At 40.0% G+C, this 25,258-nt stretch overlaps 1 protein-coding gene across 2 annotated transcripts in view; it reads right to left on the bottom strand.

The window, feature by feature from the left end:
• The window catches only part of hhipl1 (HHIP-like 1), a 30,786-nt gene extending 6,474 nt beyond the window's left edge, over positions 1–24,312 (bottom strand). Inside the window, exons 1-5 of one of the 2 annotated variants that reach the window (XM_067495475.1) lie at positions 23,934–24,312; positions 14,152–14,798; positions 13,877–14,020; positions 10,472–10,725; positions 10,067–10,193 (exon numbers count right to left, since the gene is read on the bottom strand). In XM_067495475.1, the coding sequence (XP_067351576.1) occupies positions 10,067–10,193; positions 10,472–10,725; positions 13,877–14,020; positions 14,152–14,798; positions 23,934–24,227 (1,466 nt within the window). In that variant the 5' untranslated portion in view covers positions 24,228–24,312. Of the gene's footprint in view, positions 1–10,066; positions 10,194–10,396; positions 10,726–13,876; positions 14,021–14,151; positions 14,799–23,933 lie in introns of both variants that reach the window. The other variant, XM_067495473.1, reaches the window with a different exon arrangement.
• Positions 24,313–25,258: the final 946 nt, after the last annotated feature.

Genomic DNA, 25,258 nt, shown 5'->3' with positions numbered 1-25,258 from the left:
AAAAAGAAAATAAGGTAAAAAATAAAATAAAATAAAGTAAATACAATAAATAAGAGTTGCCAAAAGAATATCTACAATTTCCCAGCAACACTTCCAGAAATCACTGTCTGGGAACACAGTTCACCATGCAATCCACAAATAAAAGTTAAAGCTGTATCATGCAACATATGTTCCTATCCAGACAGTGTCTCTTTTAGAGAAGTCCTTGCATATTTCAGCAAGACAGTGCTTAACTACATCCATTGCATCCATCACAACAGCATGGCTTCGCAGGAGAAGAGTCTGGATGCTGAAGTGGCTGCAGATGCTGAACATCTGGCTCAGCACAATCAACCTTACATCCAAAATGCTGTAATCAAAAACCATCACATTTCAACATCAAGTTGTTTACAACACGGACATTTGTCTTCCAAGCAAATTGTCACTTGCCGACTGAAAAATATTAACATGTAACTATACACACACACACACACACATAATATATTATATATATATATATATTTAATAAGCTTTGGGTTCACAAATGTGTACACTAGCAACATTGTGCTTGTGGATGCAGATTTTAGGCCAAAACAAAAGTTCATTTACTCTAAGTCATTTGTTTCCTGTTTTGTAGGCAGTTCCTTCATTGGAAAGATGATGCAGAAACTTGCTCACCCTGAGAGTCATTATGGACAACTTCTTACTGAGGCTGCACACAACTGCACCTTAAAAACTGGTGATAACCAACCAGGACAAAATTGACAACAGGTTAGAAGATAGACCATACAGTACAGCCTATAACTTGTCCAGTCACACATTTTAATTGTTTTGCCTCTGTGGTTTATCTTATTTAACATAAAAGGATATTAAAGCACTGGCTTTAGGCTTTATTGAATTCACATCCACTATGGTTCAAACACACAGCTAATGCTGCCAGGGAGTTTGTTATGCCTCCCCAGTGCGATGACCCTTCACTTCCAGGGTCACCTGACCTCAGTCCAGCTGTAAAGTTTTATGCAGGCCAATATCTAAAGTTACCAAGTACCTTCTGAGCTATAGTCAGCTATAGTCTATGAAGGAAGGGCTTTGGCCCCAAGTTCAAATATCAAGGCTAAATTGTATCATACTGATCATAACTGCTGAATTATCTTTGCTCTACTAAAGCTAGAAGTATCATCACAAGTAAAATCTATTGCTACAGTCCACGGTTCATTTGGGAATCCAAACCTTCAATCTAAATAGGTAAACCTCAGAGCTTTGGGTGTGCACCACTTTTACCCATTAGTCTGGCCTTAAAGTTATACTCAAGAAAAGCTGTTTATTTAGCAGAGCCTTCATTAAAATGCGACAACTAGAGCAGATGATGTTGGAGTTCTTCAGGGAATGTTGCCTTTGTGTTTCAAAGCAAATCTCATAATTAATTGTTAATATTGTAAAAGAAACGTGGTTAAAAGCACGTACCATATAAATGCAATGTGCCTGGATAGAAACCTGGTGAGTTGACCATAGTTTCATATCATACCTCTCTCTTCGCCTTTGTTTCCTGTCTCTCTATACTCTGTCTATTGCCAAAAATACATAAAAACACTTTTAAAATAAGTTGTCTCTTTGTCAGAGTGAAAATCTTTGTATCATGCATAATAATCAATATGACTCAATCACCTTTAAATGCATTAGAATAAGTGATGTAAGAGGCTGCTAGTTGCTGCAATCCCAATTCCCTACACAAATGAAATGTCTATGGGTATCAGTACAGGTCAAATGAGTTGGACTGGCAGGCACAAATAGATGACATGCTCTAAAACCTAGTGTACATATGAAAGTGAACCTACTTAATTTAATACTTCATTGAAGCTTAAATGACCAAATAAAAGTGCAATCCAAGTGCTCCACTCAACTTCACTGGACAGTCTGTGATTTCTCTGAGAGTTTAAATTCAATATTAATTGAATTTAAATATTAATTAGAAACGACTAAAACTAACTAATGCATTTTTGGGTAGCTCTTTCATTTTAAATGTGTTGTATATATTAAGGCTGAGACATAACAAAATGCGGAGAAAGTTAAGCTTTGGGAATACTTTCCGGATGCAGTGTATACAGCATAATATTTAAGAGGCATGAGAACAGCAATAAATGTATATTTGTAATAAACAGAAACATCCCAGAAAAACAAAACTAAGGAGGCAACTAAGTGACTAAAGCAGAAAATAAATTAACAATCTATCAAGATTTAGCACATTTACATTTAGCCAACGCGAGTTACACTTGAGGCACAAAGCAAGCAAAAATCTAAGTCAAGGAGAAAAAACATCAAAGCAAAGTCCTATCAGAAAAAGTGTTATACATTTCATGAGATACGAGAAAGGAGTTTTTTTTTTGTTTTTTTTAAATAGTTTCGTTTCATATGTTGCAGGAGAGCAGCTAAGTAACAAGCAGTAAATATACAGTTGATCACACTGCCAAAGTAAATCCACAGTCCAGGTTCCCACACAGAATCCCAAGCTATCCTATTCCAAGACCCAAATGCTCACAAAATCCAATATGCAATAGTCAAATATTCCAAACAATCCAGAGTTAGTAAATACTAGGGAACGTACGATACAGAGTACATAGGGAAGGAATCCGGGTGGAGTCTGGAGGGATGGGTTATGGACAGGCAAGTAAAGTGAAGAATCAGCAGGCAAACTGATCAGACCAGCAGCAGGCAGGTTAGCAGGCTGGCAGGGTAGGAGCTTAGCAGGCAGGTAATATTAGCTGACAGGTAATAGGCAGCCTGGTTCAGCAGAAGAATTCAAGGTCACTGTGGACGACAGGCTTAATACAAGAGACATGGAAGGTCGGGTGTGCTCCAAGTAGCTCGGGAAGACACAACTTGACTGGTACAAGGTTGATGACTTTAGAAATGGCAAATGGACCAATGAAATGGGGGGCCAGTTTCTTGCTCTCCAGTTGAAGTGGAAGATCAACAGAAGAGAGCCAGACTTACTCCCCCTTTCAGATACCTGGGTGCATGTGAGTGGTGTTTGTTAGCTGCAAGCTCGTATCACTGGAAAGGCTGTAAGAGAACTTGAAGAGCTTGTCTCCAGGCAAGATGACATCGGTGGTCAGATGGGACCAAAGACTCCCTCTCTAGGCTTTTAAATAGAGGTGGTTGGTAGCGATACACTGTCTGAAATGGTGTTAGCCCTGTAGTGGATGATGGTAGAGAGTTGTGCGCATAGTCAACCCTGACTAAATTCTTGGACATAGAGGAGGGATCCTGAGAACAGAGGAGACAAATGCCAGTCTGCAGGTCCTGATTCAATCCCTCAGACTGACCATTAGACTGGGAATGAAATCCAGGGGACAGGCTGACTGTGATCCCGAGCAAAATGCAGAACTTCTCTCCAGAATCTGGCCGTAAATTTAGGACCACTGTCATGCACGATATCAAGGGAGAGGCCATGAATTCTGAAAACGTGCTATAGGAGAAGCTGGGCTGTTTCTTTGGCAGTGGGTAACCCAGGAAGGGGAATGAGGGGTTTGTTGCTGCACTTGGCCTGGGTGCATGTAGGGCAAGCAGAAACAAACTCCTTAACATCTTGGTTGAGATGGCCACCAGAACCTCTGTTGAACCACAAACCTGGTGCAAGTTAGTCCAGGGTGACACCACGGCAAGACAGTAGAACTGGGAATCTGGAACAAAAGACGAATGGAGGGACAGGAGAATGGACCGGGTTGGTGCTGTTGAGCCTGGATGATCTCCCTCTCAATGTCTAACTGAATGATACCAAGACATACAGGTGGAGGAAGAATAAAGTCCGGTATCTCAGGGTTGCTTAAAGATTCAAACTGATGGGAGAGGGCATCTGCCTTGTTACGTATTCTTGGTACCAGGACAGTAGGTGAGTATGAAGTTGAAACTACTAAAAAAAGAATGCCCAACGGGCCTGACGAGAATTAAGTCTCTTGGCGGTCTTCAAATATTCTAGGTTCTTGTGGTCAGTGAGAACGATGAAGGGGATTTCAGCCCCCTCCAACCAGTGGTTAGGATGAAGGCAGAACCAGAATAGGTCTTTAAGAGACTGAAAACCTCACCAGTCCATGTGAACGTTTTCTTGGTAGAGGTGAGTAAATGTAGAGGAGCAGCAATAGCGCTGTAGCCTTGAATGAAACCTCTGTAGAAATTTGCAAAACCAAGGAAGTGTTGTAACTGGTTACGATTTTCAGGAATCTGCCATTTCTGGACTGCCTCCACTTTGACTGGATCCATTTCCATGCTGCCTGCGGAGATAATAAATCCTAGGAAGGAGACCGTGGTGGTGTGAAATGGGCACTTCTCTGCCTTGACGAACAGGTAATTTCGTAGGAGACACTGGAGTACAATGTAAGCAGACATGGCTTACATGCTTGGTCTCAGAGTGGGAGAAGATCAGGATATTGTCAAGCTAGACAAAAACAAAGTTGTTTAACATGTCTCCCAAAACATCACTGGCCAGGTTTTGAAATACTGCGGGGGCATTGGTTAGTCAGAAAGGCATAATCAGGTACTTGTAATGGCCAATGGGTGTATTGAAGGCCGTCTTCCATTAATCACCATCCTGGATCCGAATAAGGTGGTAGACATTTCAAAGATCCAACTTAGAAAAGATGGAGGCACAGTGTAGCAACTCAAAAGCTGAAGAGATTAGCGGTAGAGGCAAATGGTTCTTGATGGTTCAAATCTCTATAGTCTGATAAGGCCAGTAGCCAGGGACTCTGAGATGTACTTCTCCATCGCCTCCTGTTCAGGTGCAGAGAGGGAGTATAATAGAAATAAAATAAAATAAAAATTAAGAGCAAAAAAATAAGAGCAGTAAAGGCAATAAAGGGGAGGTAGTGCAGTTCTGAAAAAATGAATGTGCAAAGCAAAAATTCAGTGTAAACAGTTATGTCCATGTAAACTGTTACGCAGTTATGTCCATGGTTGCAAACTCCTGTCAGCTTTTTAGGAGTCTGCTGGCAGAAGGGAAGAAAGAGTTCTTCAGTCGTGAGGTCCTGCATTTCACACTTCTGTACCTCCGTCCTGAGGGTAGAAGTGTTAACAGTCCGTGCTGGGGGTGGGAGGGGTCTTTGAGGATGGAAGCAGCTCTCCTGTGGACTCTGCGGTGGTAGATGCTCTGCAGAAAGTTCTCAACAGTAATATGGTAGGCAAAATATGGATTCCTGGTATATTCTTCAGAAATTCCTGCAAATCTGATGCACACTGGATAACTACCCCCAACCGCCTCCTCAGGCTGTGGAGTAATGGGAGAGTCATGTATACACTGAGGTAGGAATGTTATAAAGAATGTTTGCTAACCTTTTATATAGTCATATTTATTGTTGAACCATCTCTGGTAGAGCATACTGTGAGCTGAACTGTACTGTAAGGGTGAGCCTGGGAGCCCAAGCCGATGGCAAGAAAAACCCTCCTATACACACAAATCTTGTAGACGGCAGAACAGTAGCAAAAATCCACCCATAAAAAGACAATTGTGACGCTTTCTCAGTTTTGGGAGTGAGTATACACACACAAATGCCAGCACAGACACACGTCTAAGTATGTACACATTAATCCCTTTAAACATAATAATTTAGCTACTATTCTACTCCCATAGTGTCCCATGTCCCTGCACTTCTGGACTCCATGCGATTTATTTTCTCACACACACACACACACACACACACTCAGTTTCCCCAACACTGACAACTTACTTTAGATGTCCCACTATCTAACCAGTACCAACGGTTTGACTCCCACCACCAACTGCAACACAAACTAGGAGTCATCAGGACCCTGAAACACAGGGCAGAAAATGTCCCCACCTCCTCTGAAGGCAAAAAGAAGGAGAATAAACATCTGAGGACAGCTCTCAAGGCCTGTGGTTAATCTGATTGGTCCTTAAACAAAATGGCGTCCAGATTCAACAGAAGGACGTCTGACAGAACAGAGACGCAGAGTCAAAGGATAAGCTTGATGATTCCTTACATGGCTGGAGTGTCTAAAAAAAAAAAAAATAAAAAAAAACTTCAGACAACACCAAATACCTTTTCAGTTTGTAGTGTACAGATGACATGTTAATGTAAATTAATGGTAATATAATATACAAATTATATTTAATAATATATAGTTTGTATTACATGTAGGGATGTAAGAGTACTTGTAAGTTGTATGCTTGTAGGTTGTTTAATCAAGGACATTTAATCGCTGTTTATCAGAGAGGTATGTGAGTTAGTAATAACATAATGGTCAGGACAACCTGGCGTTTGTCCCAGGATTAAATAATTACCAGCAACGATCTGGAAAACAAAGGGTGAAATAATCTGTGGCATGTAATAGAAAACAGGATAGGGTGTTCGTCCCTGAAAACTGTTGCCAAAGAGGAGAAATATCACAATTAGGGTGAGGGTGGACCCAAGTGAGAAGACCGTGAGAGGGACTGAATTAACAAAAGCTTTTATTGAAAAACTTAATGACAAACAGAAATCACTCCGAGCAGGAGGGTACAAAGAAAACAGGCTCATGGCAGGTCACTGAACTATCCACTTGTCAGAACACTAGGGAGGTTAACTTAAGAAAACAAGACGTCAAAACAGAACTAATGTCGACAACGGGAGCGATACATATAAATAACCAAAATAAACACTACAAAGACTCAGGAATGAAATAAGACCAGGATGTGAAACATAAACTTAAAAGAACACACGGGAAAAGACTAAAAGACTAAGGAAACTAACAAACAGGAACACACCAAACAAAATAGAACACAGGTAAAAACATAAACTACTAAACAAAAATGAACAAACAGGAAAATGTAAAGAAACTAATCAACAGAAGCACACCAAACCTCAGTTGCAGGAAAGCAGAATCCAATATACAGGAGTCAGGATTTCTACGAGCAGGTAAACCAAGAGTTCAGAGTGTTGGCTAGGAGTGAGATGATGACGATCTAGTAGGGAATTGTGGGAAAGGCTGGACTTAAATAGTGAGTGGAACAGTTGCAAACAATGAGGCATAATGAACGGTAAAGCTAACAGAACAGTACTAGATTTAGGAAGTGGGCAAAAAGGGGCTACAAAATAAAAGTCCAAAGGGAGGAAGTGAAACAGGAGTGTCGGATCATGACAAGAAAGTTAGAAAAGAGTTAGTAATAATATGGAGTAGTAGAATTTGGAAGGACCGAAGAAGAGTCTTGGTTAGTGTTGGAAGGGGCGCTGGCTCTCTCTACTTGCTCTTCTTTGCTCTTTTCTCTTCCTGACTGAGGCTTCTTTTGGTTGAGTGAGTTTTACATCCTGTCTGATAGAAATTGGAACCTCTCTGTGCCATTGTACAATAAATATAATTTTATTTACGAGTTTATCCATGACTACTTCAAATCCACCAAAACACTGAGACAAGGCCTCTTCCACCCGAAAGACCAAACACCTAAACACAAAAAGAGCAATGTAGTGTATGTAGTCTAGTGCACTCAAAGACTTCTGAACAGTTCAGAGCTCTACAGTACATTGGTATAGACAAAACAGCCTCTACACAAGAGGATGACCCAGCACAGGAGAAGCAACACCTCTGGACCAGATGTGTACCTACACCTGAAGGACAAGTGACACTTATTTGAGGATGACAGCGTACACATTTTGGACAGAGAAAACAGATAGGATGAGCGAGGACTACATGAAAACATTTATGTTCACATGGAAAATCCTCTCAACAAAGGGGAAGGCCACCTCCCTTAATGAGCCATTCAGGCCAGGGTGTAACAAAAGCCTATTCTGGAGGATATAACTAAGTTCCCTAGCCACTTTATTCAGACTGAAGAAGCTGCTTGGATGAGTAGTGAAATGTTTCTAAACAAAAGTCTAATTGACACAATTCAATCTTTTTTCTACAGTTCTGCTGGATTACCTACCTGGTGTTGGTTTTATCTCTAACTTTGGATTTGCTTTGCATATGTGTTTAGTTTTCTTTTTGTGTAGAAAGCATTGTTATACTCCATTTTGTTTTGTCATAGTGTTTTTCTTTTATATAGATTTGTCGCTTGTTTTGTTTTGATTGTAATGGCTGTTAGATGCCTCAAGTCTGTTCTCAAACTCTCCTTTTAGTTGTTTGTACATCTAAATGTTACCTAAGTCTTGCTTCAAGGTAATCTGCAAGTGACAGAACAGGATGAAAATCATCCAAGCAAACTAATTATTTCTTAACAGAACAATTAGTTCATGTTTTGTGTTGTGGTGTATGACCCAATATATTTAAAATTAGGTATAGGGCCTGTAACCTGCGAGGTACACCCTGGACATGTCGCCAGTCTATCTCGGGGCCAATACATCGAGACACAGACAGAAAATCTTTCACACAAATCCATTTAAAGTTAAGTCATTTATAAAAATATCTAAATATTGTTTACACTATTTTGCTATATTTTCCTTTAGTAATGTTTATATGAAAATTTAAACCTTTAACCTTTAATTTTAACCAATGAGCCACATAATGAAGTTGTGGGAAAGAGTAGAGGAAGCTAGGCTAAGGTGAGCATTTGTGAGCAGCAATCTGGTTTCATGCCCAGAAAGAGTACAACAGATGTAGTATTTGCTTTGAGGATGCTGAGAAGGTCATAGGGAGTTGCATCGTGTCTTCGTAGATTTAGAGAAAGCGCATGACAGACTGCCGAGAGAGGAGCTGTGGTATTGTATGAGGAAGTCTGGAGCGGCAGAGAAGTATGTTAGAGTGGTGCAGGACATGTATGAGAGCTGGAAGACCGTGGTGAGGTGCTGTAGGTGTGACAGAGGAGTTCAAGGTGGAGGAGGTGGCTCTACATCAAGGAACAGCTCTGACCCCTTTTTGTTTGCTCTGGCTATGGAAAGGAATGAAGGTTAGCCTCAGTAGGACACAATACATGTGTGTGAATGAGAGGGACGCAAGTGGAACGGTGAGGTTACAGGGAGCAGAGGTCAAGAAGGTGCAGGACTTTAAGTACTTAGGGTCAACAGTTCAGAGCAATGAAGAGTGTGGAAAAGAGGTGAAGAGATGAGTGCAGGCAGGTTGGAAGGGTGGAAAAAGGGTCAGGTGTGTTGTGTGACAAAAGAGTATCAGCAAGAATGAAAGGAAAGGTGTTCAAGACGGTGGTGAGACCAGAGATGTTGTTCGGCTTAGAGACAGTGGCACTGAAGAAAAGACAGGAGGCAGAGCTGGAGGTAGCAGAGCTTAAGATGTTGAGGTTGTCTTTGGGAGTGATGAGGATCTAGGATAAGGAATGAGGACATCAGAGGGACAGCTCATGTTAGATGTTTTGGAGATAACGTCAGAGAGGCCAGATTGAGGTGGTTCGGACATTTTGAGATGGTAAATATATCGGTAGAAGGATGCTTAGGTTGCAGCTGCCAGGCAGGAGGTCTAGAGGAAGACCAAAGAGGAGATGTATGGGTGTAGTGAGACAGAACATGAAGTTAGTTGGTGTGAGAGAAGAGGATACAGAAGAGAGGGTTAGATAGAGGTAGATGATTCACTGTGGCGACCCCTAAAAGGGAACAGTGAAAAGGAAAAGAAGAACCTTTAATTTAAACCAATAGTCTATGATACTGTCATTTAAAGGGCTCAAACAATTTGTTTTGAAAAAGAAAGCATGACATTTAAAATGTCATTCTTTTTGTTTTATCCATGGACAATAGCACGAGTGTGTCCGATCTCTCAGAGTAAGCCTGTCCCAGCGTTATCTATTTTATTCTAGGTGGTTTTGTTACTAGACTTATTTCTCATTTCCACATAGCTGCTTGTCATGTGATGACTTTATCGCCTTTCACTTATGGACATGTTGATGATGTTTCTCAAACTCAACTCCCATGAGGATGCTTCTCACTCAGGCCGTTTTGAGTTACATGTAAAAAACACAATTCCAGGAAAATGTCCAAGTTTGAGGTCTCCTGACATTGTTCAGAGTTCCTATATTAAACAGTCTTTGACTCCTTTGAACATAGGTTTATAGAACTCCTATAGAACTTCCCCTGCTTAATACCACATTGTCTCTATTAAACAATCATTCAAATAGTGTTCTTAAAAAAAATATGCCTTTTATTAGATAAAATCTTACCCACTCATGAAGTCTCCAAAAATGTACATGCCATTCAGGTTGGGGTATTCACAGCCTCGATACACGTAGCCACCAGTTACTGACTTGCCCATTTTGTGGTGGTATGCATAAATAGGCAAGACATCATCTGTATAAAAAGAAAAAGTCGAATGTAAAATAGGTCAGCGTTTGGGTCTAGCTGTAGACTCGTGACCCTGCCCATGTTCCAGTGCCTACAGCTTTCAATTTAAATCATCAAGTCAGGGAAAAGTATTAGTGTGCACACAAAGCTAGCATAACATTGCCTTGGATTTCCAAGGCTTCTTTCTATAATACACACAGCATCCCTACCTAGTGAACTGTTGGCACACAGCTTTTTATCGTAGCAAGAGAACCCCTCTTTAGCCCTCCAGCCATAGTTCCGACCTTTCTCAATGATGTCGATCTCTTCAAATTTGTTCTGGCCTACATCCCCGCAGAAGATGCGACCTTTTCCTTCTTTGGTCTGAGGGTCACCCCGGTCCACTGAGCACCTCCACATGTTGCGAACACCATAAGCATAAATCTCAGGCCGGGCTCCTTTCTCATGTATGAAGGGGTTATCTGGAGGGATTCTGTACAACGGGCCTCTTTCATTGTCATTCACATCAATACGAAGAACTTTACCTAAGAGAGCTGACCTAAAACAGAAAATAGCAATAGGGAACGGCTGTAATATCTGGCCATTCTTTTACATGAACAATAAAAAATAATTAAGAAAAACTAAATTGCTTCATTATAACAGAAACACTTATCTAAGTGCCTAAAATGTTTGTGTTTGTGAAGTAAATCATTTTAAGGGATGTGAATGCCCGTACTTTGTCAATAATCCTGTTTATTCAAAAAGAGGACAAACAGCGTGTCCAACCTGAGTGGAAGAAAAGAACAGAGCTTTAAATAAAGGGTTATTATACAATGAAGAGTAGCCACCTTAACTTTACTCCTGTTGTTAATTATCTTGTTAATAATTCAGCAGCCTCACTACGTACAATACACAATACTAATGCCCCTCCGAAAAAAGACGGTAATAAAGCAGAAGAGGCGACCTCCATGGTATAGTTAACAAACTCGCAACTTGAAGCAGGCAACACGAAAGTTAGAGAGGAAGGGGCATTCCACTAATTTAGAAGCCTGCAATTAATCCAAAATGCTGTAGCAAGAGTGCTGACTGGAACTAGCAATAGAGATCATATTTCACCTTCACTATCTTCTCTCCATTGGCTTCCCATTAAATCTAGAATAGAATTTAAAACCCTGCTTCTTACATATAAAGCTCTGTCAGGCTCCATCATATATAGAAGGCCTCATAGTTCCTGTGGAACTAGCTCCCAGTTCAGATTCGGGAAGCAGACACCCTCTCTACGTTTAAGTCTAGGCTTAAAACCTTCCTCTTTAATAAAGCATATAGTTAGTTATAGTTATGCAGCTATAGGCTTAGACTGCTGGGGGACCCACCCCCCGATGCACTGAGCTCCTTTCCTCCTCTTGACCATCTCTCCTCTCCTCTCACCCCGCAATTCTCACCACTGTATGTCATTAACTCTGTGTGTTTTCTCCCATAGTTGTCTTTGTCCTTCTCTGTCCCCCTCTCTCTGTCCCTTTCTGCAGGTGTCCCCAGCTTTGAAGCTGTGTGTCTTCCAGCATGCAGCTACTGGTCCTATCAACCTGCCCAATGTTTTTTTGTTGCTTTTTGTTACTCTTCTCTTTTCTGTCTTCACTTTCCACTCACCCCAACCAGTGAAGGCAGATGGCCGTCCACCCTGAGCCTGGTTCTGCTGGAGGTTTCTTCCGTTAAAGGGAGTTTTTCCTCTCCACTGTTGCCTATGGCTTCCTCCAGGTGGAATTGTTGGGTTCTCTCTTTACATATCTTTATAATCTTTACTTTATTCTGTAAAGTGCCCTGAGATGACTTTGTTGTGAATTGGCGCCATATAAATAAAGTTGAATTGAATAGTGCTGCCTTTGACACCATTGATCACACAATTTTATTGCAGACACTTGAACATGATAATGTTCTCTTATTAACTAAATAAAAATAGGGCTGCATATCAAAATAAGAGAAAATAAATAAAATTGGAAAACTGTGCACGTTCAAATAGAGTGCTTAACTTCAAAAAAATAAAATAAAGGGAGGAAAAGCTTGAATTTCCCCTTTTCTGTATTTTACATCTTGACTCAACAGTCTCAACTAATGTTACAGATGATAAATCTCAACACATCTTAACAATTGAACAGTTTTAGAGTATCACTTTCTTCTTCTCTTATATCCCACTCACCCACTTTTTGCTCAGTGAGAGAATTGAGCTCTAGATTGTCCTGCCACGATTTTAAACCTGGGCTTGAATGGAGTCAGGGCCATTCTCAAACACATGTGGAGGTTTATCTCTCACTTTCCAGGTCTCACTCGCCTGTTTCTCCATCTCACACGTCTGTTTCTCTGCCTTTGTTTTCTACATGTATCGCTATCTTTCTTTTTCTTTATACCATCTTTTCATGTCTAACCTGCCTCTAACTCTTATCTGTCTGGACTGTAGAGTCGCAGTGTTTACCGCTTAGAATGCACATACTTGATTGGCTGAGTGGTATCATGTGGGATGGCTTAAGTGCATGCAATTGGTCTGGGCATTTCCTCATCCACTAAATCACTACCGTAAAGACTGCATAAGCTGCACCAGTGAAAATAGAAGTGACCCGTCAGGTTTTAAATCAAAACTGTTTAGGCTGTAGGTCCGGGTCCGTATGGGATGGCTTCTGGGTCCGGACCCAGACCCTGGTCCCCCTGTTAGTGACCTGTGCTCTAAACGGTCAAGCTCCATCATATCTAAAAGACCTCATAGTACCATATCATCCCAATAAGTAACTTCGATCTCAGAAGGCAGGCCTACTGGTAGTTCCCAGAATTTCCAAAGTTAGAATGGGAGGCAGACCCTTTAGCTATTAAGCTCCTTTCCTGTGGAACCAGCTCCCAGTTTGATTCGGAAAGCAGACACCCTCTCTACTTTTAGGTCTAGGGCTTAAAACCTCTCTCTTTGATAAAGCTTATAGTTAGTTACAGTCATGCTGCTATCAGCTTAGACTGCTTGGGGACCCACCCCCTGATGCACTGAGGTAACTATGTTTTTACTGAACTCTTTTTTCTCCTGTAGTTCTCTGTCTCCCTCTCTCTCCCTCTTTCTACAGCTGTCCCCGGCTTTGAAGCTGTGCATTTTCCAGTGCGCAGCTCCTGGTCCTACCAACCAATGTGTTGCTGCTTTTTATTCTCTCCACTATCCACTCACCCCAACAGGTCAAGGCAGATGCCTGCCCCCCCTGAGCCTGGTATTGTTGAAGGTTTCTTCCATTAAAGAGAGTTTTTCCTCTCCACTGTTGTCTTGCTCAAGAAGGGCTTGTTGGACTTTTATAGACTTGAGATGACTTTGTTGACTTTGTTGTATATTGGCACTATGTAAATAAATTTTAACTGAACTGAATCAAAAGAAGAAGAACCAAGCCTGCAAACATATGAATAGTGTGCTATGGAAACAGAACACACCCCAATCAATGATTTACTTGTGTACAAGGGCATGGATTGTTTGTGTCCTTGTGTATAAATATTTTTCTGCTGTTCTGCCACTTCAGAGTCAGTAATCCATAGGGATTTCTGTTACTCCCTTTTGATCAGTGCAATTAGCATGGAAATGTTGACTCTAATCTATTTGCAATATTTTTTATAACAGATTAAATTAATTACATTTTAATTTTAATTACTTTCTTACTTTAAATTATTCTTGAATAATTTTGGGATCTTCTTACTTGTTCTGGGCATTCCCATATTTTCCGAATGGATCTCCTGCCATTCCACCGTCACCTGTAAAAATGTACAAGTAGCCATCATCTGCAAATAGCAGTTGCCCTCCATTGTGGTTCGATGCAGGCTCATCAATCTCCAGAATAATACTGGAAGGACAGTGGACATGACAAATACTTGAATGCGTTATTGCACGTTATTTATGAAATAATTATTTGTAGGCTGCATGCAGTGTTTTAAATGTTTCACATTACTAATACTGATAGCTAACCTAACCTACCGCTCAGAGGCATGATCCACCACATTCATGTTGTTGGCTGACACACGGAACTCACTTATTCGGATCCTTTCATCAAAACCCACCTCCACTGAGTAATACACATACAGCTTCCCATTGTACTTGTACTTGGGATGGAAGGTGAGTCCCAGAAAACCTCTCTCGTCACCCTCCCATGATGATGTTAACACAGTCTTGGTAATATTCAAAAATGGTCTCTCTAGTTTAGACCGGTCAGAAAGGTATGTCCACACCAAGCCCACCTGTTCTGCCACAAAGAACCGATGTGTGCCATCATTTGCATGGACCATGGCTAGTGGGTTTTTTAGACCGTTGGCCACTTCTTCTAGACATAGCTGAATACAACCATCAGAATCTGACTGAACCTGGCCCAAGTTCTGGGTGAGCTTTTGGCTACTTAGGAGGTGTGGGTAGCAGTAGTCCGTATCAGCTAGCTCCAGGTACTGGCACAGACGAGTCTGGTCTTCTTTGATTTGGTGTATGTGTGGATCATCTGACAAAAAAGACATGATGGAGCTGCATTTTGTCCAAAATTGGGAGCAGTAGTGTGGACAGAGACCAGGGATGCTCCGGACTGGAGTGCTCAGGTCTTCAGCATCAAAAAGATGAGCTGCATAAGGAGAACATTCCTAAACAAATGGAGAAGAGAGATAGTAATACTAAGGACAATCTGCAGTACTAAGGTAGTTAAATCTACATTAGTGTTTTGGAGAGCCTACTGAGTGCAGTATAGAGAAGCTGTGAACACAGTGGTGACTTATCCAGTTACCTTTATTCGGTAAACTTGTAGAAAGCTGTACAAGCAGACTGTTGAGTTGAATAGTTTGGGATTGATAATTTTGCATGATGTAGTTGTTACCACTGTGAAGTGATCTCACTCGTGTTAACAGCTGAGGGACACATCTATACAGTCTTGTCATCTATGCAGTTTGTGAACCGGTGCCTCCTTCAATGGTTAAAGTGGTGAAGTGGTTAGTAATGGATTACATACAATGCCTTGAGAAGTATTTCAATTCAACTTTATTTATATAGCGCCAATTCACAACAAAGTTATCTCAGGGCACTTTACAGAATAAAGTCAAGATTATAAAGATGTATAGAGAGAACCCAACAATTCCCCCTGTAGCAAGCCATAGGCAAAAGTGGAGAGGAAAAACTCCCTTTAACGGAAGAAACCTCCAGCAGAACCAGGCTCAAGGTGGACGGCCATCTGCCTTCACTGGTTGGGGTGAGTGGAAAGTGAAGAGAGAAAAGAACAGAGCAACAAAAAGCAACAACAAAAGATCGGGCAGGTTGGTAGGAGCAGTAGCTGCATGCTGGAAGACACACAGCTTCAAAGCCAGGGACACCTGCAAAAAGGGACAGAGAGAGGGGGACAGAGAAGGACAAAGACAACTACGGGAGAGAACACACAGAGTTAATGACATACAGTGGTGACAATTGTGAGAGGAGAGGAGAGAGGGTCAAGAGGAGGAAAAGAGCTCAGTCCTTCGGGGGGTGGGTCCCCCAGCAGTCTAAGCCTATAGCAGCACAACTATAACTAACTATAAGCTTTATTAAAGAGGAAGGTTTTAAGCCTAGATTTAAAAGTAGAGAGGGTGTCTGCTTCCCGAATCTGAACTGGGAGCTGGTTCCACAGGAGAGGAGCTTGATAGCTAAAGGCTCTACCTCCCATTCTACCTTTGGAAATTCTGGGAACCACAAGTAGGCCTGCATTCTGAGATCGAAGGGGTCTACTGGGATAATATGGTGCTATGATATCTTCTATATATGATGGAGAATGACCATTCAGAGCTTTATATGTAAGAAGCAGGGTTTTAAATTGTATTCTAGTTTTATGGGAAGCCAATGGAGAGAAGCTAGTGAAGGTGAAATTTGATCTCTTTTGCTAGTTCCAGTCAGCACTCTTGCTGCAGCATTTTGGATTAATTGCAGGCTCTTTAGGGAGTTACTGGGGCATCCTGAAAGTAGGGAATAACAGTAGTCCAACCTAGAGGTAACAAATACATGGACCAGTTTTTCAGCATCACTTTGAGACAGGATGCTCCTAATTTTTGCAATGTTGCGTAGGTGGAAGAAGGCTGTTCTAGAGATTTGTTTTATATGTGAGTTAAAGGACAGACCCTGATCAAAAATAACTCCAAGGTTCCTTGCAGTAGTACTGGAGGCCAGACTTATGCCATCTAGAGTAACGATATGGTTGGACATCTGAGATTTTTGGGCCCAAATACTATGACTTCAGTTTTGTCTGAGTTTAGAAGTAAAAAATTGTGGGACATCCAGGCCTTTATGTTTTGTAGGCTTGAAAGCTTTATTTACTGATTATTTTCATCTGGTTCCATCGATAAATATAGCTGGGTATCATCAGCATAACAGTGGAAATTTATGGAGTGTTTTCTAATTATGTTGCCTAAAGGAGACATATATAAAGTAAAAAGTATTGGTCCTAACACAGAGCCTTGTGGAACTCCATAGCTAACCTTTGTGTGCATGGAGGATTCATCATTAACATGAACAAATTGAAATCTATCAGACAGATAAGATTTAAACCAACCTGGTGCAGTTCCTGTAATTCCAATTTCATGTTCCAGTCTTTGTAATAAAATGTTATGATCAATGGTATCAAATGCAGCACTAAGATCTAACAGAACAAGTATAGAGATGAGTCCAGTATCTGAGGCCATGAGAAGATCGTTTGTGACTTTTACCAGTGCTGTTTCTGTACTATGATGAACTCTAAATCCTGACTGAAAGTCTTCATACAAATTATTCCTATGAAGGTGATCACATAATTGTTTTGCAACTACTTTTTCAATTATTTTAGAAATAAAGGGGAGATTAGATATTGGTCTGTAATTGGCTAAAACACCTGGGTTTAATTGCAGCTACCTTATAGGCCTGTGGTACATAGCCTGTTTCTAAAGATAGATTGATGATATCTAATATGAATGTATCTATTAAGGGTAAAGCTTCCCTGAGCAGCTTAGTTGGAATAGGGTCTAGCAGACAAGGTTGTTAGTTTAGATGAGGTAATAATTAAAGTTAGCTCAGAGAGATCTATGGGTAAAAAGCAGTCTAACAGGGATTGGGGCCTTATCGATGACTCTAGCACTGTTGAACATTAAGATCTATCTGTAATTTGGTGAATTCGTTCTGTAATAGCTACAATTTTATTCATAAAGAAGCTCATGAAGTCATTGCTGCTCAAAGTTAAGGGAATAGTAGGCTCAACAGAACTATGGCTCTTAGTCAGCCTGGCTACAGTGCTGAACAGAAACCGGGGGTTGTTCTTGTTTTTTTCTATTAATGATGAATAATATGCTGTTCTGGCATCACGGAGAGCTTTTTTTGTAGATTTTTAAACTATATTTCCAGGCTAAATGAGATTCTTCTAAATTTCTGGAACGCCACTTCCTTTCCAACTTTTGTGTTGCCTGTTTTAAGTTGCGTGTTTGTGAGCTATACCATGGAGATCGCCTCTCCTGGTTTACTGCCTTCTTTTTCAGAGGGGCAACACTATTGGGCAACACTATCGAGTATTGTACGAAGCTCACAAGCCAAAAATGTATGGGCACCCCTGCTCTAGATTACATACCTCTGACCTCCAGTACTACTACAGGGAACCTTGGAGTTGTTTTTGACCAGGATTTGTCCTTTGCCTCACATATAAAACAAATCTCTAGAACAGCCTTCTTCCACCTAAGGAAAAGTTTCTGTGTGAGCTGGCATTTCTGTGTGACATCGTAAGCCATCTTGATGTGCTTAACCTGCAGCTTTCAGTACAGTATGACTCTGTTGGTGCTGCACAGTTTCCATGTTTCCTCCCCGACACAATGCCCCAATTACGTACCCAAGCTGCTCAAATGCTCTCTATGTTCTGCAGCACATATCTATGTGAGCAACTGTTCTCTATTATAAAGTTGAAACAAAACACCTCACAGGAGTCGACTCAGTGATGAACACCTTTAATCCATCCTGAGAATTTCCTCAGCTCAGAGCCTGACACCAGGTATTGATGAACTTGCATCTAAGAAAATATGTCAGGTATCTGGCTTAGATCAATGTGCAGAGTAAATCAGAGTGTAGCAAACTGACTTGATATTGACTTAGATTTTTGCTGCCTTGTACCTCACTTGTAAGTGGCTTTGGACAAAAGCGTCTGCTAAATGACTAAATGTAAATGTAAATGAATATATGTTTTCTTTATGCACTTTTGCTACTCCAAGGCATGAACTGTTAATAATAAAAAGTTGGATTTTCATTGAATGAAATTATTATTTTTGGTTGTTTTGTTGTTGGTTTTAAAAAAGATCCACTTCAAAAAGGAACTTAAAATGATACAGTGAGAGGCATAATTTATTTTATTTATTTAAATAAGAAATGAACACCACTGATCTGTCTTTTATTTCAAATTTAATTTCTTATTTGTTTGTATTATCAAGCTCTGGTTGTTCCAAATCCTGTGTTCAAGCAAAACTTAAGTTTGATTCCATATGAAAAAGGTTGAACATTAAATATCAGTTGCAGTTAATTTTTCCATAAATAATCAGTTTGCCCCGTGACTTTATCTCAGTCTTATATTTTGGCCCACTGTACATTTGAGTTTGACACCCCTGCTCTAAACGGTTAAGCTCCATCATATATAAAAGACCTCATAGTTCCACATCATCCCAGTAGACCACGTCTAAGAATTCAGGCCTACTTGTGGTTCCCAGAAATCCCAGTAAGGTAGAATGGGAGGCAGAGCCTTTAGCTATCAAGCTCCTCTCCTAGAACCTAGAATTTCCCTGTCAACATTACAAAAGAAAGAAATCAAATGGGGGCTTCAAGACACCCAATTTCCAACACTACTTCCTAGCAACACAACTGCAATACTTAGTAAAAGAATAATTACAACAACTCATGGAAAAACCTAGAACGAACAATAATTATCTTTGACTCTGACATCCTGGTGGAAAGCTCAAAAACTCACCAAATCAACACTAGCACCTTGTAGATGTACCCCAATCTGGCACAACCCAGAATTTTAATGACACAATACACCTCTTCACTTTTTAACATGGCAACACAAAGGAATCACTCACCTCACCACCTATTTGAGAATAGTCAATATCTATTTAAGACATTAATGGAAAATTATGGAGTTGGGGGAGAACCGTTCCTCCAATACCAGAAATTAAATTCCATAATTAAATCTAATAATAATAAATATTAACTAACAACCCACTACAGCCTCCTACACTAACTGATAAAATTAGGTGGCCTGGTAGCTCAATGGGTAAGCAGAGAGATGCAGAACTTGGAGGATCAAATCCCTTCTTCTTCTTAAAAATCACAAGGTCAAAGAAACTGTTATCTAAACTCTTGGATATTATATCAAACAAAGACTATACAGTCCCAACAGAAAAATGAAAAATATCTTACTTTCTTCACCAACTCAGACTTTTGGATAAAAATCTGTAATAACACACTTTCTATGACTGGCAACAGAAATTTACAATTTATACAAAACAGGACCATTCACAGAATCCAGATCACTCAAAGCACAATATTAAAAATGGGATTAACCAACCTGCTCACAATGCACCTTGGGTAGCACAAATGACAACTTCCACACCACTTGAGCCTGAAACAAGGTAAACTTCTTTTCGGTAGGGGTGACAGAGGAAAACCCCACATCTCAACTATATTTTGAAACATTTTAGAAGTTGATCATCTTCAAGTTAAATACAGAAACCCCGTACTCATGTCTCTAACTATCACCAAGAAAATACTTCTTCTAACCTCGAAATCTAAAAGCTCATATATCAGTCACTGGACAAATCATACATATAAGCTACATAGAAAAGCAATATATAAAGCTTCAATTAAATCAGTTATTACTATTCCAATGGTTTAAATTCTAACCAAATTATAACTCTAACAACTGTATTTCATAGTTGCACATTGAGGGCTGCATTTCCTTGGCTGATGAGCATCCATTTAAAATGCTAAAAAGCCATTACATTTTTTGTGTGTTTTTGTTTGTTTGTACCTTAAATCACTGATTACTCTATCCATCTCTAATTTCACAATTTACACAGCTTTATTAATTGGTCTACTTATCATGTCAGTCATGACAACAATATGGACAGCTCAGTGATATTTGTTTTTGCTAATTTTTCCTGTCATATTCATATTCAAATTATTTTCAAATATTTACAAGAAGCTCTCCAGCTCTTATGGAGCTCTCATTGGGCAAGGGGCTAGGTAGGCTGAATAGGTTGCCATTGAATTTGCCCTTAGATAGATACTTTATTCATCCCATCTATCTATCAATCGATCTATTCTCTCTCAGGGCTGACAAAGAGAGACATAGAAAAACATGCAGAGACAGACCATCCAGACTTACATAATTACCCATAGATAAATGGTATAGTTCACAAACACGCAACTTAAAACAGGAAACATGAAAGTTAGAAAGGAAGTGGCGTTCCAGAAAGTTAGAAGAATCTCATTTAGCATGAAAAAATATTTTAAAAATGTACAAAAAAGCTCTCAGTGATGCCAGAACAGCATATTATTCATCATTAATAGAAGAAAACAAGAACAACCCCCGGTTTCTGTTCAGCACTGTAGCCAGGCTGACTAAGAGCCATAGTTCTGTTGAGCCTACTATTCCCTTAACTTTGAGCAGCAATGACTTCATGAGCTTCTTTATGAATAAAATTGTAGCTATTACAGAACGAATTCACCAAATTACAGATAGATCTTCATGTTCAACAGTGCTAGAGTCATCGATAAGGCCCCAATCCCTGTTAGACTGCTTTTTCCCATAGATCTCTCTGAGCTAACTTCAATTATTACCTCATCTAAACCAACAACCTGTCTGCTAGACCCTATTCCCACTAAGCTGCTCAGGGAAGCTTTACCCTTAATAGATACATTCATATTAGATATCATAAATCTATCTTTAGAAACAGGCTATGTACCACAGGCCTATAAGGTAGCTGTAATTAAACCATTACTTAAAAAACCCTGTCTTGACCCAGGTGTTTTAGCCAATTACAGACCAATATCTAATCTCCCCTTTATTTCTAAAATAATTGAAAAAGTAGTCGCAAAACAATTATGTGATCACCTTCATAGGAATAATTTGTATGAAGACTTTCAGTCAGGATTTAGAGTTCATCATAGTACAGAAACAGCACTGGTAAAAGTCACCAACGATCTTCTCATGGCCTCAGATAATGGACTCATCTCTATACTTGTTCTGTTAGATCTTAGTGCTGCATTTGATAACATTGATCATAACATTTTATTACAGAGACTGGAACATGAAATTGGAATTACAGGAACTGCACTAGGTTGGTTTAAATCTTATCTATCTGATAGATTTCAATTTGTTCATGTTAATGATGAATCCTCCATGCACACAAAAGTTAGCTATGGAGTTCCACAAGGCTCTGTGTTAGGACCAATACTTTTTACTTTATATATGTCTCCTTTAGGCAACATTATTAGAAAACACTCCATCAATTTCCACTGTTATGCTGATGATACCCAGCTATATTTATCTATGGAACCAGATGAAAATAATCAGTTAATAAAGCTTCAAGCATGCCTACAAGACATAAAGGCCTGGATGTCCCACAATTTTTTACTTTTAAACTCAGACAAAACTGAAGTCATAGTATTTGGGCCCAAAAATCTCAGAGATATGGTGTCCAACCATATTGTTACACTAGATGGCATAAGTCTGGCCTCCAGTACTACTGCAAGGAACCTTGGAGTTATTTTTGATCAGGATCTATCCTTTAACTCACATATAAAACAAATCTCTAGAACAGCCTTCTTCCACCTACGGAACATTGCCAAAATTAGGAGCATCCTGTCTCAAAGTGATGCCGAAAAACTGGTCCATGCATTTGTTACCTCTAGGTTGCAGGACTACTGTAATTCCCTACTTTCAGGATGCCCCAGTAACTCCCTAAAGAGCCTGCAATTAATCCAAAATGCTGCAGCAAGAGTGCTGACTGGAACTAGCAAGAGAGATCATATTTCACCTTCACTAGCTTCTCTCCATTGGCTTCCAAATGTAGAATAGAATTTAAAACCCTGCTTCTTACATATAAAGCTCTGAATGGTCAGGCTCCATCATATATAGAAGACCTCATAGCACCATATCATCCCAGTAGACCACTTCGCTCTCAGAATGCAGGCCTACTTGTGGTTCCCAGAATTTCCAAAAGTAGAATGGGAGGTAGAGCCTTTAGCTATCAAGCTCCTCTCTTGTGGAACCAACTCCCAGTTCAGATTCGGGAAGCAGACACCCTCTCTACTTTTAAGTCTAAGCTTAAAACCTTCCTTTTTAATAAAGCATATATTTAGTTATAGTTATGCTGCCATAGGCTTAGACTGCTGGGGGACCCACCCCCCAATGCACTGAGCTCCTTTCCTCCTCTTGACCATCTCTCCTCTCCTCTCATCCAGCAATTGTCACCACTGTATGTCATTAACTCTGTGTGTTCTCTCCCGTAGTTGTCTTTGTCCTCCTCTGTCCCCCTCTCTCTGTCCCTTTCTGCAGGTGTCCCCCGGCTTTGAAGCTGTGTGTCTTCCAGCGTGAAGCTACTGATCCTACCAATCTGCCCGATGTTTTGTTGTTGCTTTTGTTGCTCTGTTCTTTTCTCTCTCCCCTTTCCACTCACCCCAACCGGTCGAGGCAGATGGCCGTCCACCCTGAGCCTGGTTCTGCTGGAGGTTTCTTCCGTTAAAGGGAGTTTTTCCTCTCCACTGTTGCCTATGGCTTGCTCCAGGGGGAATTGTTGGGTTCTCTTTATATATCTTTATAATCTTGACTTTATACTGTAAAGTGCCCTGAGATGACTTTGTTGTGAATTGGCGCTATATAAATAAAGTTGAATTGAAATAAAGTTGAATTGCATAAATGCAGTGGACTAATTTTTGCATACAAAGAACTGGAAATGTTACGTTCAATATATGATGGTCATATAGAAGATGAATTTATACATTCTTTCAATATTTCACTTGCAGATTCATCATTATTATTATTATTATGTAAGAAAATTATGTGGAAGAATACTAAAGAAAGAGGTTCTACCCCTACTGCAGGTTAATAAAGTAAAAGTTATAAGTCACATGTGTCTACATTTTAATCCATCCACCCATTATCTGAACCGCTATATTGTGAAGGTCGCAGTGATACTTAAATAGCATATTAAAGATAAAGACGCGTTGAATATTTACTGTAAATGTGAAAACACGGTCGTTACCATAGTATCGCCAGAAACTTCACAAAACCGATGGACAGTTTCTCAGAAACAAAGTTGAAATGAGTAATGGTTGATGGCTGATGGTTATTACAAAAATCCACTGTGGAGTTAAATTATTAAAGAGGCCAATCTCTCTGTCTCTCTTTGCGTGTAAATATTAGTGAAAGGAGAAACCTGAATGGAAATTTTACAGTCGGAAACATATTTTCGGTATGACAAACCAGACAAAGGGCGTGATTAAGTGGAGCACTTTGACGCCGCCGAAGGGAGAACGGGTTGGCATAAATGACTAGTGAATGTTACACAATCACTTGTATTTGTTGTCTAAATGCTCCCACCCCGCTCCCACCACTGATAGAGGTGAGGATGAAGATGAACATGGTTAATTTTAGTTAGTTAGGTGATGAAGGACTCTGGGTGTCAATAGTAAGATCACTCAGATAATAGCCACACGTTGGACTAAATAAGCGACCTTTGTCCGCACATGCCTACCTGGCAGAGCAGCTCCTGGACAAATCCCGCACAGCTGGCAAATCCCTGATAATCAAACTGATCCACAATCTGATAGTATTTAGTCATCAGCTCTTGGTCTTTCTGTAAATCACAGCAGCCAAACTCCTTGTACATTACACAAAACTCCAGCACTTGCAGCGGTCGAAAGGGCGGCTTAAAATCTAAACACTGGGGATGTAACATTACAGGTGCGCTCCAGAATATCAAAATATAGCAAACACCAATTGGCGACAGCCACGGCAGGGCCATGATTTCGCCATACCACCGTAGCATTTTGATGTGCGTCGAAATTCATGTAAGAGACAGTTGTGCCTATGCAGCTTCCTGTGTGTACTTTGCTCTGACTCCAGCCAATGTTGCTCTGACGTGATGAACCGCAGTGTCCTAAAGCCTGGGCGGTTGCGGAGCTGCATTTAACTTAAGAAGCCGTAGGGTTGCGTCGTCTGCTGAACCTGTATATCTGCACACAAATGGAAGGAAGTTAACGGTAGAAGTTGTCACAGAGTCCGCACTGATGCTGTCTACAAAACAACTTCAGTTATTAAAACTTCACTACCAAAAGCACATTAAAAAAGTCCCGTAGCCTGTAGATACAAGGCTGAAATTTTATTTGTTAAATATAAATACAACCATTGATTGGGAAAAAGGCTCACAATAAAAATAAAACTGTCTGGACATCAATTAAAAAAAAAGGTATATATGCCTAAAAAATAAAAAACAACAACAACAAAAAAAACAAATTACTGGGACCAGGTATATGCTGGTCCCAATACATCACCCCCAATAACCAGTAAATTGTTGTTTCTTCGGTCATTGGAATGTTTTTTACCTAAAATCTATGTTCTGCACATAAATGGTACTGCTGTCTGTATGGAATGGAATATATATCAGCTCTGTGATAGACTTTTAGGTGTACATGACTTCCTACCTTGTGTGAACTCGGATATTCTTTTAACTTTCACAATTGAGGATAAGAAATACTGACATAACATCAAAATAACTGTAAATATTAGGATTAATACACACATTATTCCGATTCCTTTCCCCAAGTTTCCCCACAGTGAACAGCTCTAAATAGCATTATAATTTTGACTTTGATTGTACGGATTCAAACTTTCCCTTTGTATGAAACACGGCATAAAATACAACATATACTGTACTACAATGTTTAGAGTAGGTGATATGTTGGGTGCTCATCATCTCATGGTTTCTTATCCAATGTAAACTTTTACAAGCAGAAAAAGTAACTGATTGATCAATGAAATATTAAAATGAAGGGGACATACAGTACAAGCTTAACCTAG

Source organism: Channa argus, unplaced genomic scaffold (genome assembly GCF_033026475.1).
Source record: "Channa argus isolate prfri unplaced genomic scaffold, Channa argus male v1.0 Contig023, whole genome shotgun sequence".
Lineage (NCBI taxonomy): Eukaryota > Metazoa > Chordata > Actinopteri > Anabantiformes > Channidae > Channa > Channa argus.
This window is presented reverse-complemented; position numbering and strand designations above follow the sequence as displayed.